Raw genomic sequence first — 20,033 nt, forward strand, 5'->3', positions numbered from 1 at the left:
AAGCAGTGGTAAGATGAATAAATTAAATTGCTAAAGAAGAGACAAGATTATTAAAAATCGAAGAGTCGATATTCTGTTACAAAAGAAAAAGAAATAAATATTAATAATTATTAACAGTAGAAAGCATAGAAATGTAGAAACGTAAGAAAGCTGAAAAAAATATTAATCAATGATATTTATGTCCTAGGAGAAAAAATTATAAGATAGCAGCCAATAAAAATGTGCGGTGAGAAAATGAAGATAATATTGGTAGTTCTTATTCAAAGAATGATACAGTTAAATATGACCGAATGAGATATAGTCGCATTAGCTCAGTTGATAGAGCAACCCCCCAAGGCAAGGGTCCAGGGTTCATGTTCTAGATGCGACCGTTTCTGTTTCAAATTTTCGTTTAAGAATCGCACATATTTTCTTCAATAATTAAAGAAATATTTTTATACACCTTTTTTTTTAAAAAGCAAATTGTATAAATTTAAAAAACATCAAGAGCATAAAAATATTTCTTTACGTTTTTTTGTCTTATTTATCGAAAACAGTGTAAAGTTACTAAAGATATATTGTTTAAGAAACCATTTTATTTTTTTATTAAGAATAATTTTAATTTACTTTTCCATGTAAAAGCCCTTTAAACTGACGTTAATAATTAATTAATAAATAAAAAAAGTTTCTTTAATAAGCTTTCATTGTTTTTGACATCATTTTAGCTGAATATGTATTTTAAAATAAGGACATATTATTCAGTGTTAAATGAGGATTAGGAATTTTATAGTTGATCGTCTCATTAATTAATGTTAATCGACTTATTAATTAATATTGATCAACTCATTAATTAATGTTGATCGACTTATTAATTAATGTTGATCGACTTATTAATTAATGGATGATATTATTAAACCTGAATTAAAATTATAAAATAAAAAATGTTTAAACTTTATGACACGTTTTTATTATAATTAAATTTTAATCGTCGTTTATATATGAATTCGTCAGTTTTGTCGTAAATCTTTTAAATTGCGAAAATTTTAACTTAAAATTGCAATGTTTTCGAAAATGCAGTTTTTTTACCCTAAACCACAATATCCACCGGGAACGAAGCTAAGCTTAGCTCGCATCGTAACGATTCTTTTTATACTTTCATGTACGCTCGCGGTGGATACAAAGTACGAGTATAAGTCAATACTTGCATAGCTTCGTTTGCGGTGGATATCGCGCTCTATATAAATACATTTGGCTACCGATTTCCGTGTTTTAAATTATATTTTACATTCGTTTATTACTACAATCAACAAGCTAATATTTTCCTTATTTATTTAGCTAAGATATTCACCATAAATTTCAAGCCACTATTTTTAATATACACGAAGAGTAATCAATTTTTGCCCTAACGATAAATTAGCACGCCTTATTAATAAAACATCAATTAAAGAATGTTTTATCGTTTGGTTGCAATGTAAAAATATTCGAATTTTCAAGAAGGCTACCAGGAAACCTGTTAATTAATTTGAAAGTCGTTTTCAACCGGAGTTACCAAAAAAATGAGGAGATTCTCAATAAATTAGTGACAGTAATTTTTTTTCCGTGTGGATTAGATTTTTAAAATATAATTACCGGGAGAAAAATGTATTTGTATTTGGGTATACAGCTGCAATTTCAATTTTTTGCGAATTATACCTAAGATCTTCGATTAAATGATTTCGCAATAATAATTTAGAAGAATTTGATTGCTTGCATACATATACGGTAGCTAAAAGAAATGTAAAATAAAACTTCGTTAATAATATTGTATTTTTTATGTTCGAATGATTTCCGCGATCTTAAGAGGTTAAAATACGTTGCCTTAACCACTTCACTGCGGAGTCGCTCGTAATGAATTTGCAACGATAATTAAATCTGACAAATTATTTGAATATTAAGCACGTGAAGTTATAATGTTAAGCACTGAAAATAGCATCACAGTTCAATCACAGAGCATTCCATCAGTCTGACAAATGAATAGTGACTTATAAAAATAAATAACTAATTAAAATAGCACTTTAAATTCCACCGTGTAATTAAAGCAGTCTTATTTTAGATTGCAGATACTTGGAACGGTTCAAATAACACTGTGCCAAATCTAAACAGTAAGGTTATCTTATATGTAAAATTACAACACTGCTAAAACAACAAATTTTAATTCATTTTTGGCCCAGTTGTTTTGCGAAAATTCAAATTTGATATTGTCATCAAATTCCATTCAACGCCATTTTGTTTTTGACATTTGGAAGGTCGTAGAAAGCCGATTTCAGCTTACTATCAAATTGTAATAAGCTGACAAGCTTAACGACATGATAATTGTCCTCTAATGATGTGTTTAAAAGCTGAAACGGACTTAGAATGGTCATTTAACGGGAACCTTTCAACTGTCAAAAAATTAAATGGCGCTGTATGGCCATTTGATGACGTTGTCAAACATGAATTTCTGAGAAACAACTGCACAAATTCACATGTGACAAAGTCAACAAATAGCCATTAAGCGCCATTTTTATTTTTTTGACAGTCGATTTAGTCTGTTTCAGCTTTTAAACAAATTGTGATCAGTGGAAGAGGACAATTATCACGTTGTTAAGCTTGTCAACTTATTGCAATTTGATAGACTTTTCAACTGTCAAAAAATAGTGAATCTGAATTACCATTTGATGACAATGCTACATTTGAATTTCTACGAAACAACTGAACATTAGTCATTGTTTCGTTGCAGCAAGCAAGATTTCAATAACGAATATTGTGTCAGATCATTTAAAAGAGAAATTTTATTTAAAATTGATTTAGATTGCCTAAATTGTTAGTTGTCTACTATTCTCGAGCGACCAATGAAAAACAATTTTTCAAATAAGAGATCAATGTTGTTAATTTCAGAATTTTACCAAAGATTATCTGTTTGAAAAAGTGTTTGATTTCATTAGTGATATTTCCTGCGGGGTGGGGGATTTTTTAAGCTTAGCTTATTTATACACTTAACACTTTAAATCAAAATTTTCTATATTATAGCACTACGAGGGTTCATTTTTGGGATTTTGGGGAAGGCTTTTAACTTTGTTCTAAATAATAATCCCTGGGAAGTTTTGAAAAGTTTTGTTTTTAAAAAATCCTCTCATTTCCTTCTAAACTTAAGTAGGAAGAGAAAAAATACTTTTGGCGTGTCTGATATTAATACATTTAAATGAATTATTGTTCCGTAATTCAAACTATTAAAGGATTCTTCTGTATTATAAAAAGCTTCCATAAGAATAACTTTGTTCTAATTGTGGATTGTTCAGATTAGAACAAAGCTGTTCAGATTATTGTAATAAGTACGTTCTAAAATCTGAGCAGATTTTGTTCTGTAATCTGAACAGTTCTGTTCTTTAATATGAACAGTTCGGTTCGATAATTTAAACAGGTCTGTTATGAAATCTGTTATGAATAGAGCTGTTATTACAATCTGAGCTGATTTGCTTCATAATCTGAACAGGTCTGTTCCATAATCTGAACAGCTCTGTTCTATAATCTGAGCAGATTCGCTGTATAATCAGAACGGTTCTGTTTTATATCCTGAACAGCTCTCTTCTATAATCTGAACAGGTCTGTTTTATAATTTGAAAAGGTCTATTTTGTAATCAGAAGAACTTTGTTGAACATTATAATCTGAAAAAAACCAAACTTTTAGTTTAAATAGGTTTCGGAATGACGTCAATGAACATTTCAAAAGTTTCCCAAGGAGTGACTAAACTAAGCGACATTTACTATAACTAATTTACTACTGGGACTAAAAACGGAAGAGGTGTTATCCACAAGAATTACTCATCTATTTCTAATAAAAAATATTTTAGTCACATTTTTTAAACATATAGAAAAAACCGCGTAAAGAAAAAAGACACATAAAATAATGTATTTTAGAGAAAATTGTAGCGAAACCAACGGCATCTATGGACTAACGAAGAAATTAAAAAAAATATATAGCACATGAAAAATTCAAAATTGTTTTGAAGCGGTTTTTTGTTTTTCTAACCTGCTGGTCCATTTCCATTCCGGGTCGACCTCGTTTCTTGGTGGGAAAATATAATAAATATTTAAGTACATTACATAACTAATTATTATCAGTAGCTTATTATATATATTAGTGCTTGAGTGGTTAATGTTATATTTTGTGTGAGAGTTGTATGGAATAGTGTTTATTAATGTTAATATTTGAAATTCGTCCAGAAATTAGTGATTTTATTTAAAATCATTTGAAAATAACCTCAACGCGTTTCCGGTTCTACTTAAGGATGAGGAATTACCCTAACCGTTAAATTAACGAATTTGGTGGTGATTCCTGTTCTACTTAAGGAGAAGCTACAAGCCAAAAATATATATATTCTTGGTATACTTTATATTGTAGGTAATAGGTATTAAAATCGCTTGACAAATGGAGTCTAGAAACGTTCGATTTCAAGCAGAAAACCGGTTTTTATTTATTTTGTGAATAATTTTATAAGAAAGCAAAAAAGTTAATCAAGTGAAACTGTCACAGATAATTTTAGCTATAATATTGTATTTTTTAAAAGTTGTTTCCTTTACGCGTTCATACACTTCTTATTGAAAAAATATTTTTTTTAGATGTTTACATTTATATTTTTTCTTGAATAATTTATTTATTTATTTGTACTCTACTCAAGGGAAACGATGGGAAAACCTTCAATTTATCTATTTTAATTTTGGTATTCATAATGTACACCAATTCGTTATAAAGATCAATCAAAATAGTGATTTAGCATTATGCTTCGCCTTAAGGATAAGAAACTGTCCTTAATCTTAAAGTTAACGACTTATTTGCTGTCATCCTAGAGAACTGGGATCGCAGTTAAGGACCTTATCTCATCCCTTCTTCTTAGTAGAATCAGAATGGCCCCTAAAGTGATCAATGACGATAGTTCCTCGGGGCATCTTGCATTGTAATACCGGTAGAACAAGGACAACATACCTGTGCTCTAAATATTGCAATTAACTTGTTAAGATACGGGAATTTATCAACCGGACCGCCCGTTTCTGCACAGAGTCAAGGATTTTTACAGATATTTTTGGGCTCTAAACCAATGATAGCTGCCAAATTCGTGGCCTTAGAAATATTAAATTTTATCTTTTGATTTCCTGATTTGTTTTCATACAGGTATACTTTATTTACACGGTATTTTTGCATGGAACGTATCCACAGTGTAAAACGTGAGTCTAGTGTGTTTACTTAGTGGAATGTGTGGTTTTAGTAATATTGATATTATTTATTTAAAATGATTGGCGATTTTTGATTAACTGAGCTAAAATTTTGTAATACACAATTTTCATCTATATACCGTGAAAAAGTAGCCGTACATTACTAGAACAATAGTATTATTCTAGTATACATAGTACATATTGAACCGCGCCAGCCAGCCTGAAAGGTTCCAGAGTTTATCAGGTGCGATTCTTTTCTATATAAACGTTGCCACATCGCGGTAGCTACGGAGTCTAGCACTCAACTCAGTCAGTCGAAGGCAACGCCCGCCGAACTGAGCCGAAAATTACTTGAAAAAGCATAGGTATATTTAATTGAAAATTTAACTCAATTAATCAAATTTATATTATTAATAATTCGTTGGTAATAAACATAAAACATATTCTTATACACTAAATTAAACATTCAATATGACACATTAATTATTTTAGCAACAGCATTAACAAAAATTGCAGCATTCTCCGATTGAATAATAGTAGAAGAGACACATACTGAAAGAAATAAATTATTGAGTGTGTACAGTGTAGTGTTGTAGTATTAATAATTATAAATTCAAAATTCTTTGTACATTATTGTAAATATTTTCATTCGGTTATTATTAATAAAACTGTGAGTGCTTTTGTGAATTAAAAAAAAATACATTCATTTCATAAAAAAAGGATATTTCATTCTGATTAGTTTTTAAATTTGGAACATTTTTGTAACAATTAAATCATTCTTTAAAAAAAAGATTGTAATAGTAAGAAATTCATTCGCATTTCCTATGCATATTTGTTGTTCAAAAGCGTAAGTTTATTTCATTACATTTTTTGTAATTTTGAGTTAATGTGAATTGTTTTTTTTATTATAAATTGTGCTGTAAAATCAAAATTCCAATTCAAAGCTTTTGTCTTACACTTAAAAACGGTGCATTTGCGTTATTGACGGATTGTTACAAAATATTATTATAAAACATTGTGCAGAAATTTTGATGAGATGTGTGTTTACCGATGAAAAGATGTAAAAATGAATACAAACGGACAGAGAAGAAGAAAAATAATGTGGGTGAAAAATATCTTTTTGAGTAATTAAAAATTTTAATAGGCGAGTTAAAATAGCTTTGAGTTTAAAATTGAATTTTTATAATTTACTTCGGGTATTTTTCATACACATAATATAAATAAGAGAAAAGACAGAAAGAAGGAGACAAATTGTGACAAATAGAACTCATTCAGTCTGATAAAGCACTGCAATTTTATATTTACTTATACCTAAGTGAATGGTTTATAAGATCAGTTAATATATTCTCCAGTAGACAAAGGAGTATTCTTGCTAAGTGATAAATTGTTTTATCGGCATCTGGGCTTTATTCTAAGAGGTTTCTTTTTTTAAAGACTTCTCTTAAGGCGATGCACTACGTCGTGTAATATTTTGAATCGAGCCGCCATCAATAACACTCCTTACGTAGATGGCGATATGGTTTAAATTCCCGCTTAACACCATCCAGCTGTTTTGATTTAGGCAAGAAAAACATGGCCAAAAGGTGCCTTTTATTTTATTTTGTGGATGTTCAGGGATAAATATTTAAATTTTTTCCGATCATTTTATAAACAACTTTATTTGCAACATTATACAATAAAACCATAACCGAAAGTGGGTTCGTAAGTAGGATATTTTGAAATTTTAAGCAGTTTTCATCGGCCTTATAAATTATTTTTTTCTGGGCTTATAAAAAGACTTATGTAAAAAATGCTCGATTATTTCAAAGGCCAAGATGTATTATACTCGCGGTATTTATTTAAAATCTCTGAAACATTTCTAGGCGATCGAATTTTCAAACCAAAAACACATGATTTTGCATTACTACGTAGTGCATCGCCTTAAATTAAAGTATTTTTTATATACGAGTAAATCAATTTTTCAGTTGATTTATTGCACGCATGTGTTTATATGATATATGATATAGAGTGGCCTTTTTTATTATAAAATCAAATGGTGTAAATCACGACTGAATGAGCGAATGAAAAGAAGACAAGACAAAAGAAGAAATCAGTTCAAAAGAAGAAAGAATTTCATACAGTCTCACCGCTTACATTGAACATAGATCTAAAGTTCTAACTTCTATATAAGTGACTAATGTTGGTTATTTACAAATATAATTTAACACCGGTTGGCATGGTGCTTATTGACGAAAGAATTGATTTTTATACCTGGAATTTTAAAATATGTTTCACAGAAACAGGTAAAATACTTTTTTCAACACAACATTTAAAATGCGAGTGACAGCGCTCTCGTATGATGTAAAATTAACATTTTAAATCCAAATATATCATGTCTTTGAATAGTTGACAAAACAACATTTCGCATTGCTTCAAAATGTCCAATAATATTGTAAATACAAGTAATATTGCTGGGATTGCCTTTGGCATAATTTAAAATGAAAAATGATGTGTAAGATACATTCCTCGTTTGTTTTTGAGAATTTCTGGTTACTTTACATACCAAGCTTATGGGTCCGTAATGAAAGCAGTTACTTCGTAAAAAGTTCACGTAACGTGCAAGTAACATCGCAAATATTGATGTATCCATTGTATAGGTAACACCGCGAACGAAATTTCTTGTCAAATCTTCCTGGCATGATAAACTTGGATTGAATAAAGACGTTAACCTGATGCACGATCCTATAAATAAGTTGGAGTTTATTTGTAAAAAGCGCTCAATGTAATCGGTCGAACCGTACTCCTGACGAACAGTTGAAGCAAGCATTTTGATATAGACGGCGGAATGCAGATGGAACTGGAAATCCCATATTTAAGCCAAGCCTCGAGTCCTCACCTTTTTATCATCTAACATTTCTCCGGGCCTCAATTTGCAGCTCTGTAGTTCGCGAAAGATAGAGAAAAGAAAACAATCGAACATCACGACATTGTCAAGATTGTACAACAAATGACCACATGGAATCAAAAAATGGCCATACGAAATCATCAAGTGACCACATGGAATCAACAGATGGCCACATGGAATCGAAAAGTGACCAGGTGGAATCAACAAATGGCCACTTTCAAATGGCAACCGGAATTTCGCTCACTTAATTTTAACAGGCAAACATACAAGTAATAAACAATTATAGGCATATTGCAATAGATACATAACATGTTGATGGATTAATACTGCATAACAAGTATCAAGACAGACATTTCCCACGTTTTGATGCACACAGATAAACAAACATTATATTTTATTATGAAACATTTGTCCAGTGACTTGGTGCGGAACGAAATGTTGGCATTCCGAGACATATGGTTAATCTTTTTTTTAATAAAGTTTGCACTTAAATTAGTGTTGTCTCAACGATCAAATGTTACACGAGGAAAATATTAAGTGGGTTGATGTGAACATATCACGGGTTATATACGTCTCACGTACCTACTTTAAGTTTATAAGAATCCCAAATAAATCCTACCAGAACTCTGTAGAAGGTTGTATCAACTCCACACAAAGTTACTAATGTCCTCATAGGAAATGCTTTTAATAGTGATTAAAGTGATGATATTACTTTAAAAAGAACTTGGGGAACCAAAAACAACAGTCGATGTTGAATTATTGACTGAGATAATATCAAAAACTCTCAATGAAAATATGAAACAGAGAGTCGCAGAAAACAAAAAAGATAAATGTTTTTACAGGGACAATTTTGGTCGATGATTAATATTAAAATGAGGTTAGTAAGTTTCAATAAGTCATCCCCAATAACATTGAAGAAAACCACATCAAAATCGCGGCGCACACATCGTTTACAAATATCGGGGACGCGTTTGGCAAGTCTCCTGGTGTGGTCCATTACCAAGGGGATCAACGACGTTATTCCATTGAAACACAGACAGAACAACATCGCATTCCCACCTGACGTCTGTGTCCCAAAGATAAATATAGTGAAATCATCAAACGGATTCCAAATCTGAAAGATTGCCCGAGTGATGTCGAGTATAGCCAAATCAGAGAGAAAAAATCTCTCACCAAGAATAAAATCTTTTTGAAAATGGCTTCAACTTGTTTACTAAGGTTAAAACTCGAGCTACTCTTTCTTACCTATTCGATTTCATGATCTCAATTAATTTTCCTGACAGTCAGGGTCTAAGATCTGAACACTGAATTTAAAATTCGTGGTCAACATCCTTTGCCAATTAATGTGTTTTTTACACCTGAAACTCTATTTAAAATATTTTAAAAGATACAAAAACAGATACTTGTGGTATACATTAAGACAGTATCCCTAAAGGTATACGCCCTACTGAATGGAGTACAAACAAATATATATTGTTTGTCCAAAATAGTTGACTAATTGTCTTAAGTGACAGTTTTCAAATTGTAATAATTATGAATGTATCTGAGTTAGAAAACACAGTATCCGTGCAGAACAAATCACACATAATATAAAGATTTTAAATATACATAACTAAAATTTGTATTTAAATTGACAAACAACAAGTGTGTTTTAAAACTTTAAGCCCCCAACATAATCCACGAAGACGCTTGATAATTGTGTGAACGTGGATGCTTTCAAACCACCGAGCACTTTGATAAGAACATCAAAGCTTTGACGATCTCTATGCCATAATTGTCTTACATTATTTATCTTTATACTTTTCCTCTTGTGACATTTGACCGTTGATATGTATTGTATTATTATATTTGTAGGTTAGGTACACTTATTAATGATGTTTGCCAAGATTCTGGTAATACGATGCTGCTGCAATCCATCCAGAGTGCGGAGACGACATATCCTGCCAAACATTCCCAAGCACTGCCTCCCCAGCCAGACATGCCACCTTGCGGCATTCGGAGTTATTCAAGTACTTGTGGATTATTGATTAATCATCGTTGTGATATAAAAGCACTACTGACAGGTATCTAAGTTATTTAATATAACTATTTTATAAATAAATTGTTTGATCCGCATTTTTGAAATATCCAAAGAATTTATTAAAAATCTAAAATATTTCCACGGTGGTCCAAAAATTGCACATCGGTGTCCAATAATGTCCAAATAAGGGCTCAAAAAAAGCAGGCAATTGAAAATTATGGTATAATTGATGACCAAAAAGGTCCAGAAAGACCACAGAAGAGTCACATTCACAAAACGAAGGAATTAAGAATTATTTTTATTACTATCCGCTTCCTTTTTTATCCAACGTTTCAGATGTGCAACCATCATTAACAAGTGTCACACATCTACCTTGATGCTATCCAAAACTTTGGTTAAAGGAGGGGGTAGCGCCACACGGCATGATATCCCAAAAATGAATCATTTCAATCACCTTTGGCCGAGAAAATCTCAAATCATTTCCAAATTAAGAATATTGGAAAACCAGTTTTACTTAGGTTCTCAAATAAATTTTAAAATCACAATATTGCAGGAATGTAGTGACCATATTTGCCCAAACATCCTTTTCCCCATTACTTTGCCTTCAATCTTTTGACCTCGAGAAATTTCTCGTACTTCGGATATTGTAGTTGAACTTTTACCGAATAAGAATAATTTTAAAACACGCGGAAGTTCTAAATTTTTGAATTGTTTGTAGTGTTGCAAGCGGATCATTTCTGGTTCATATTTAATCTTCTAGGGAAATGAGTATTACGTAGATACCTGTCGCTAGAGCTTTCATAGTATTATAATTAACATTAAAACAAACGTTGACAGCGACACCTCGTGTATTTAGAAAGTGCTATTTAGAAAGGGTTGTGTTTTCCATGCCTTACAAGCGACGCAATCAAGCGTTTCAGTCATTAATTCATTTATTCATAGTCCAATGTCACAATAACTTCAATAATAATATTCCATAGGCAGTTTAGTCATGCAACATGTTCAGGCAATTTACAATCAAACATCTGAGAAGGTTAAACTATTTATTTTCAAAGGAAATTTAATTTAAAAAACCTTCAAAAATTTCACAGAAAAAAATCTATTTAAATGACTAATAAATGTGTATAATATAAATTACAAATTTAACGTGAAAGTTATAATGATACTTATTATTAACTAAGTAAGCTTTTAATAAGGGAACTTTGATCAAAATGAACTACGGATAATAACACACTAAAATGATCTAGATTTTGATAGAACTAGAGTTATTTTAAATTCACGTTTGCCATCATTATGTGCTTTTTTAACCAAAAATAGTACAATATCATTCACAAAATTTAACGGACAATATTATCATGTTATTTGAGTTTTAGATTATTGCGCTGTATTGCTCTCCAGTGTCTTTGTTTGAGCTAATGTTTCCAACATTCTTTCAGTTTCCACCATCAGGGAAGGGTGTGAAAAATGAAGGTTTACTTGTGTAACAGTGCTACAGTGTCAAAATAGTTGACTCCCTTTAATGTTAAATGTAAGAGGTTTTATCTGGTTTTAAAGGGTTTTGACATAAGTCTCCACATATATGTCCTTACAGTAAATTTAAATAGTAGCTATTGTGTATTTAAAAAGAGTCTTGAGTGCCTTGAAGTGAGAACTGATTACTAAAGGGACAAATTTGGTCCTTGTAATGAATCGGGAAAGTGGAGATCCTCCTCGACTGCCGTTGCAGTGTGGACAGCAAGGCTGTCTAGTAAAAAAAATTGCCTCGCGTCCTCAAAAATCAAACAACACGAAATAGTACGTTTAATTATCTATATGAGTTTCATGCGGCGTGACATGACGAGAGCCAGGACATGCCAACATGGTGACGATTTACATAAAATCATGCATAAACAGCCATGGATGACGTCACCGCTGTCCGAGACATACGCTAAGCGTGAGCGTCGCTTGTAAAGCATGGAATGTGATAACACCAACATCAACCAACACATCCAACACCAACCAACAGTCATCCGCCTCAGACCAGCGCATTCCCTGTGCAATTAGAACTCTGTAAGAGATATCATGATTAATGGATTCTAGCAGCCATTCCGTCCGAGTGCTGGGACCATCGCAGCCTGAACATAACAAAAAGTGGATCCGGCGGCCAAATTGGACCCGGCTGGCATCTTGGCAGCTGGGATTACCTTTTTCTCTTCCACGTACTCTCCGGGTCTTAATTTCCTAAAGGCCTGCGGGAAAGGAAGGTCGATATTTGCATGTCACATGGGAAGGGTTGTGTGCGTCATTGTGCGAATCATTATTGATCAAATGCCTTGGAATACAAATAAAATATATACAAAGGGCTACGATAAAGCTCTGCACAAGAAAAATAATGAACATGAACTAATTGCTTATGAAAACTAAGCTTTCCTTTGAAACCCCTTACTCTCTTTGATTTTTTTACAACCTCGAAAGATTTACCATTTTTATGTTCATTCATTACGCCATTCCGATTTGATTTATTTCGTATTCAAAGGCATTTTGTGCAGTTGTTGTATTGTAAATTCCTACACTAGGGGAACAAAAACACAAGTCAAATACAAGTATTTCTATTTGATCTTTCTACATGTAACAACTATGAAAACACACTGTTTTGGAGAGGGGAACATTATGTAGGTATTAATATTAGGGTTCATCTAAGTCAAATCAAAAAATTATCAATGAAGTTACTTACACCAAAATTTTTGTAAAATCAATATTGCATTTTTGGTATAAGTTTTAACGTCATTTCTACGACTATTTTGGGGCAACAGGCATTTGTGTTTTGTGTTTGAGTGCTACATTTATATTTGTGCTCTAAAATACATAATAATATCATAATATAGTAGAACATTAATTTACTGGATGTAGTTCTTGATTTTAAATTAAGTCAAATGATAGAATTTTTGGTGTAGTGTAAGTTCCTCGATCGAGTAAATTTATGTTCCAGGAGTTCCAATAGTTACTTTAATGGTTGGACCAATAAATAATAAGATACGTAGGATTTTTTTGATTAAAACAAAAAAATTAATCTAAGATACTGAGAGGGTTCTAAAAAAAACACATTAATTTTACACGGTGGGAGATACTTATATAAAAGATATAATGTACAAAATAACGAAAGATACTGAGTCTACTTGGGTAAAACTATACATTTATTAGATTTAGAATACGATCATAATTTGAGATGTTAGAAGACAGTTTTTTTTACCAGAGATCAAATAACCCTTTAAGACAATTTTTAATATATTTTAATTTCAGTTTAGTGGCAAAATAATAACAGATGCCAAATCGTTAAATTCTATGGATTACCACAACGATCTCAACGTAGTCCTTGTTAAATTAAAATTTATTTCTACCTCATTTTCAACTTGGTTGAATTCCAATTAATCATTATTGGTCTACCACAAGTAGTACAATAAAACATTTGAAATACTGACTGGTATACCACAAGGAACAAAACTCAGTCCTCCCGACTGATCAAAATGTACAAATAGAGGTTTCAACGATAAGTCAAATATTTTTAATTAATTCCTAACTCATTTATAAACGTAAAGTTACTGATTGGTCTCAAAGGATAAAAAAAACTTGTCCTCTGACAGATCAAAATGGTCAAATCAAAGATTATTGACAGTTAAATTACTGACTGTTTTACTATAAGGATCAAAACCTAGTCCTCTCGACAAATCAAAATGTACAAATAAAGTAGTTTAACAATGATAGGTCAAACAAGTTAAAATTGATTCCTACCTCATCGCTGATGATCAAAGAAGGCCTCCTGCCTCCTTCTTCCGGAGGAGGAATGAGCGATCCCCTTCTTCCCACTGGAGCAGGTGCCAGTGAAGTCTTCCTGAGCTCTGGAGTAGGGGTCTTTTCGCGGATCACCTCAATCTTGGGGAGCGCCACCTCAGGCGCCTTGATCTCCGGAACCTTGGGTTTCTCCAACTCCTAGATTCATGTCACAAGCAAGCGGGTGAGTTCATTTGAACGTGGATTTTAATGTGTGGTGAAGACTATCAAACTGGATTTGAAAATGTAATAGTTACAAATTCAACTCTTTTTTGATCTATAGTGAAACATTATTGTATACACGGAGAAAAATGAGTACTGCTTATTTATTAAAAAAACTATTCAAATTATTGGTAATCCGGTTAAAAATAGGATTACAGGCCGTATCTTATCGATTGTTAATAAATTAGTAATAATCATTTTTCTCCGTGCCAACCAGTTTCATCACAACCTTGTCTTCTTCAAATTTGATATAATGAAGCCGTTTTTTTAATATTTAAATTTAACAAGACAAAAGCAAAGATGCGCGGAAATCAAATTTTCATTCAATCAGATGTTTTCAAATTCTGGATTAAGATATCACTTCGTCAGATTTTTTCCACCATTTTAAGCTTAATATTTAACTGATGTATGCATAAAAGTGTTTTAGCAATTTTCTGTTCCAGTTTGATAATCTTCAAAATATTATATTTCTCGTGCAGGAGATGCGGCAGAAAAGAGAGTTTGTATATAAACAAATTTTGTGAATATTTAAAAAAAAAACTTTAAACTTGAATCATCTACAATAACTTCATAAAAATGAACGACACAGTTCAACACATTCAACATTCGCGTAAACTCAATTTTCAATCTCGTTACATTGAAACACATAAGGTTACCAAGTAAGTATTTACAAAACAAAAAGGTAAGATTTTTACAAATGGACAAAACATATAACATAGCAAGAAGTTGAGGTAGAAGACAGAAAAGGGAAATACAAAGAGGAAAATTAATAGATACATCACAAATGAATATGTTGTGTTCTTGTGTTGTATGTTAACTGAACGTAAAATATGGAACCTCTCTGCCGCTATTTGATTGTCAAAAATTTACCAAAAATAATTGTCTGAATGATTAGATTAAATTAAGTCTTTGTTAAAAACCACCATTGTCTACTGGCAACCAGTTTTGGAAGAACCCATCACTGAAAGCACCAATATCCGTTAGAAATGTAAAGAGGATGTACTGATGCCCATTGAACAATGGTGCCAATGTCCTATGGATGGCACAAAGTTGTTGATAATGCAGAGATTGAGAATATAACACGTACGATTGTAACCTCAAGGACGAGGCTCAGAATCACTCCTACCGCCTACTAATAATATTCAGAGCTAATTGATATCTATCTCAAAACAATGTCCAAAGTACTCTGTTGACCCCAAAGTTTTTTTTTATTTAAAGGGTTTGTGAGACAAACCCGAAGTTGCAACAAAGAACATGTTGTGGAACCTTGAGAAAATAAATTGCTAAATGCTCAATGATAACCCTGATGAACTTTAAACTCCTGAAGGGACTTTACTACTAATATCAAAATAACGTATAAAGAGGACCTCACAAAACCGGAGGACGCATACGTTTAGTGGTGTAAAACAAAGTTTGTTTGATTGAGTTTAATTATAACAAGTCTCAATATTTTAGCAAATCAGAACATTCCATATTTAGCGTCATGTTTTAGTGCTTCCTTACCAATTTAAAATAACTTTTCTTCTTCCTAAGAATGATAAATAATAATATTTTGTTGTTTGTTTAATTTGCAATACCTCGTCTTCATCCATGTCTCGCTTCCACAAGTTGGGCAGTTTCCTGTAAATCTGTTCGTCGCCATCTCCAGTATCGAATACATCTATTATGTCATCCTGCGTTTTGGGAGAAGAAGAACGGGACTTGAGACATCATCGACTTTTGTCAATTTTCTTGAAGCAGTCAGCCATTAATCTTCACGATACGTGCGTAGCGTCGACAGCCATCGTTTGAAGCCAATCAGTTCTGCCGCCAAATTTGGTTTCCCACCACTTTAACTCACAATCGAACTTTAAAAATGTCTCATTGAAAATACTACCATCGAACGGAAGATCACAAAAACTACCACAGACGAAACCACGAAGGAACTTGTATATAATAACGGTTTTCTTTCGTCATGGCTGCTTAACAGATTTCGGCATTTGATGGAGATTTTGATGGGTGACATTTTATTGAAGTCCAATTGTAAAACCGAAGGGGTGTGAACATTCCTACTATTTGAAGCCAAATATTGATAATCAGCCTTGCTTTCCAGTTGTGAGTCGTGCGTGTGAGTAGTTGTCGCTAGGCTCCTAGAGTCTTCCTATTAATCCTTAGGCATTACTGACAGCACAGTCCTGCGATCTCAGTGAACGTCAGCAGTCGGGATGCAATCAATTATGTTCCGTAATTTCGTTTCAAGCAAGTAGTTTCAAGCTATAGTGTATGGTGATAAATACATGCACGATAAATGATCAATGAATGGTTGATGGTAGTGATCAATTTAAGAGGAGTGTGACTTTGATACCTGTAAAACTATCGTAACTAACTAACTAACCATCACGCCGTTTCTCCGCAGGGGTAGGCAGAGAGGATGGACCGCCAAACAACTCGGTTTTGGCACAAACTCATTGCCTCATTCACATTCATACAGTGTCTCATGCATACTCTTCTATTATTCTGACTCTTGACATGGCCCGAGTATCTCATTCACTTGATCGTGCCATGTCTTCCTAGGGCGTCCCCAACTTATGCTACCATTCCCTTTTGCATCGTATATCCTCCTTACACTCTTTCTTTCTTCGCTCATTCGCTCTACATGCCCAAACCATCTAAGCGTCCCTTTCTTGATCTTACTCATTACGCTTGCATCAGCCTTGAACTCTTTGCGGATCTCCACATTTCTCACACGATCGTACATGGTTTACCATACATACGCCTCAGGGATCACATTTCTACAGCATTCAATCTACTTTCATCCTCTCTCTGCCAGTTCCATGCCTCATTTCCGTACATCAGGATAGGTACCAGCACTCCAATGCGGACTGCTAGCTTCGCTTCTTTGGACATTTTTTTTGTTAGCGCCAACTACGTTCCAACTACAGTCCTCCATTAATGAAGTTACCTGCATTTACCCTTCGTTCAATATCTTTTTCAGCCTTCCCATCTCTCGTAAACATACTCCCAATACACAAATTCATCCACTTGCTCGAAGTATTCCTCATTCACAACTATATTGCACACTGTTTTCGTACTCTCTCTTTCAAACACCATTACTTTAGACTTACTTACATTCATCATTAACTCATTCTTCGTACATACTTCGTTTATCCTAGACACGAGAAAATTGGAGATCTTCTATTCTGTTAGCAATCAGCACCGCATCATCAGCATACAACAATCTGTAGGTCTGAAAAATTTGACTTATCATGTGGAAAACATTATTACAGATGATCGAATTTCGAAAATTGGAGGCCCCAGTAAATGCGACTCAGAAGCAGACCACTGTAGATAGTAGATTGGAGCAAGATCGAAGATAGCCTACGATCAGAAAGGCTTTAAAGACGAAATAGTCTACACTGCTTTAAAGGAGATCTCATTTATTTAGAATACTGGACAATGTGAAGGCAAACACCACATCCTTGGATGAAAGTATTTATTAATGATAAGGGAAACAGAAATTTGTGGGTGAGCTTTCTAACTCGCTGCGAGATGACAGTTTTGTTCATGCTAATGATATGTTTTGGTAAGGTTTGATATGATATGGTATGCGCAGAATCAAATTGGTGATCATTCTTGGTTTAGATGGATTACTGGCTCGTCAAGGCTCGTTTAATTATCTTATCGGTTCTGTTGCAAGTATTGTTATATCTTATGTAATTCTCCGGATGCAATTCGTGCGGTTTTCAAATGCAGCTGTTTATTTCTTAGAGGGATGCGCTTTGCAAAATGCCAATCATTGAAAATTTGTCGAAATGCAGTAATTTCGTGCGCGTTATGCAAGAAAATTATAAAAATAACTCTAGATTAGTCTTTCGTTTAGCAGTGTCTCTTTTTTATAGTTTTGAATGTGTATTTTGTGTGGTGGTTTAAAATAATAATAAAATAAATACAGATGGTGGAAAAAAAAAACAAAAAAATTAGAGAAATTTGAAAAAGACGAATGAAGGATTTTGTTTTAAAACGGATACATTTAGATGACGAAAGTTTTTGTAAACTTAGCAATAATTGGAGTGGTACAAATTGTAGAAAAAAATCATACAAGCTTGAGGAGAGAAGAAATTTATAATTTGTAAGTGTTTACTGAGTCGAATATTGAGACACTGCTTCCAAAAAGACGAGCAAACAAGACAGGTAAAAAAAAATAATTCGATGCACGATTGGTTTTGTTTGTACCTTATTTGAATCTGTTTTCAATGTGGGTATAATTGGGACATTGGGTTTTGTTTCCACTTCGATCTTTGGTGTTTCGAAAACAATTTTGGGAATGTCATCCTGAACACAAACAAAACATATAAGACTGTGTTTGAAATATAACCAAGTACAAAACATAGATGAACATATTTGGAGTTGTATATTGCTGCAGCTATGGTGTGAACAACTATTTATATTTCTTTTCGTCTGTCTTAAACAAAATTACTTAACTTCCTCCATGGACGGCTTTATACAACACCAAAATATTGTATAGAACGTGGTGAAAGGAATTTTATATAATTATGAGAAGAATTCTTTAAAGCATAACAATTCTAACGTGCAACAAACTGAATAGAACTTTTTAGGGACAAACTAAAACTGTAAAGACGATCTGAAGTCATTTCATTTTTATATAGTGAGACCATTAATACCTTATTAGCCGGTTTAGAATCTTTGACGGGTTCGATTAGCTTAGGTGGTGATAGCTTGGGTTTAGTCTCGGGTTCTAAAAGCTTAGGAATTTCAAATTTGGGTTTGGTTTCTGGTTCCACAAGCTTTGCCAGCTCTGGTTTATATCCGTTCTCCTGTTTTGGTGCAATTAGTTCACCAATTATTGGAGTCTCAAGTTTGGGCTTTGAAATGGGTTCTATTTTTTTCAAAGCCTCAATCTCAAACGGCTTCAGTTTGATCATTGAAGGGTCAGGTTCTGGTTCTAGAGGCTTTTGTTTGAAGGATTTAAGACCAGATTCTGGTTCCAGAGCCTTTGGAGTTTCTTCTCTGGGTTTCTTAGAAAATTTCAGCGGATCTGGTGTTTCTTCGGGTTCGTTTACTTTCCTTGTTCCCCTTTGGTAAGATGGTTTATTAACATCTTCAACTTGCAGAGCCGTAGCTTCTTTGACATTCACTTTAGTTTCATTAACCTGTATCAAACCGCCAATGGATTAAAAAAATATCAACTCCACATAGCTATAATGCATAGAAATCATAAATTATATTTTTCTTGACCCTTGATGTTGAATGTTTGGTAATACCTTTGTGTAAAACAGTGTAATTTGTGTAACAAATGTTATTTATAAAAAAATATACTAAAGCGTTATTCACAGTTATTGTATCTACAAAATACAATATAAAAGCGTTTTAAAAGTAAATCAATAGTTACTATTTATATTGTTAGCTACACAGTTTTAGAAACAATATGTATTACTGAAAAGTAGTTTTTTTTAATACAGACAATAAGATCTTCTGAAAGAAAAGAAGTTTTATGAAAGGTGAAATTATTTCACAAGTTGTTAGATACCACATTATTATTCAGAGATTTCTACATAAGAGAGAAATAAGATTAAATTGTTCAAATAACTTATAATATATCTTTTTGATTTGCATACACTTGCAATAACTAAATTGTAATCAAGTTTAATTAATCATTCATCAAATTCTTCAAGATTTTTCATGATACCAAACTCAAACAGTATATATTCGTCAATTAATTCTATTAATCGTAAAAACCTTCATTCATTCGACGATCCTTACACGAATAAATCCATCGCATTCTATAGGATGAATTATACTGTATTGTAAAACATACGTGGATATCAGAAAAGTGACCCAAACAATTTTTCCTTTACTGTCTTTTAAGTCACTGCCATTCAGTATTCTTTCCAC

General features: G+C 32.7%; 1 protein-coding gene across 12 annotated transcripts in view; it reads right to left on the reverse strand.

Moving 5' to 3' along the window:
• The window catches only part of bt (projectin protein bent), a 278,571-nt gene that overhangs the window by 145,288 nt on the left and 113,250 nt on the right, over positions 1–20,033 (reverse strand). For 10 of the 12 annotated variants that reach the window (XM_089649279.1, XM_089649282.1, XM_089649281.1 and 7 more), the window contains 6 exons: positions 18,803–19,291; positions 18,354–18,452; positions 15,719–15,814; positions 13,881–14,078; positions 8,084–8,125; positions 4,028–4,063 (listed from right to left, as the gene is read on the reverse strand). In XM_089649279.1, the coding sequence (XP_089505405.1) occupies positions 4,028–4,063; positions 8,084–8,125; positions 13,881–14,078; positions 15,719–15,814; positions 18,354–18,452; positions 18,803–19,291 (960 nt within the window). The remainder of the gene's footprint in view (positions 1–4,027; positions 4,064–8,083; positions 8,126–13,880; positions 14,079–15,718; positions 15,815–18,353; positions 18,453–18,802; positions 19,292–20,033) is intronic. The other 2 variants (XM_089649272.1, XM_089649280.1) reach the window with 2 other exon arrangements.

Source organism: Hesperophylax consimilis, chromosome 29, assembly GCF_061612785.1.
Source record: "Hesperophylax consimilis isolate HC1 chromosome 29, BYU_Hcon_1.0, whole genome shotgun sequence".
Classification (NCBI taxonomy): domain Eukaryota; kingdom Metazoa; phylum Arthropoda; class Insecta; order Trichoptera; family Limnephilidae; genus Hesperophylax; species Hesperophylax consimilis.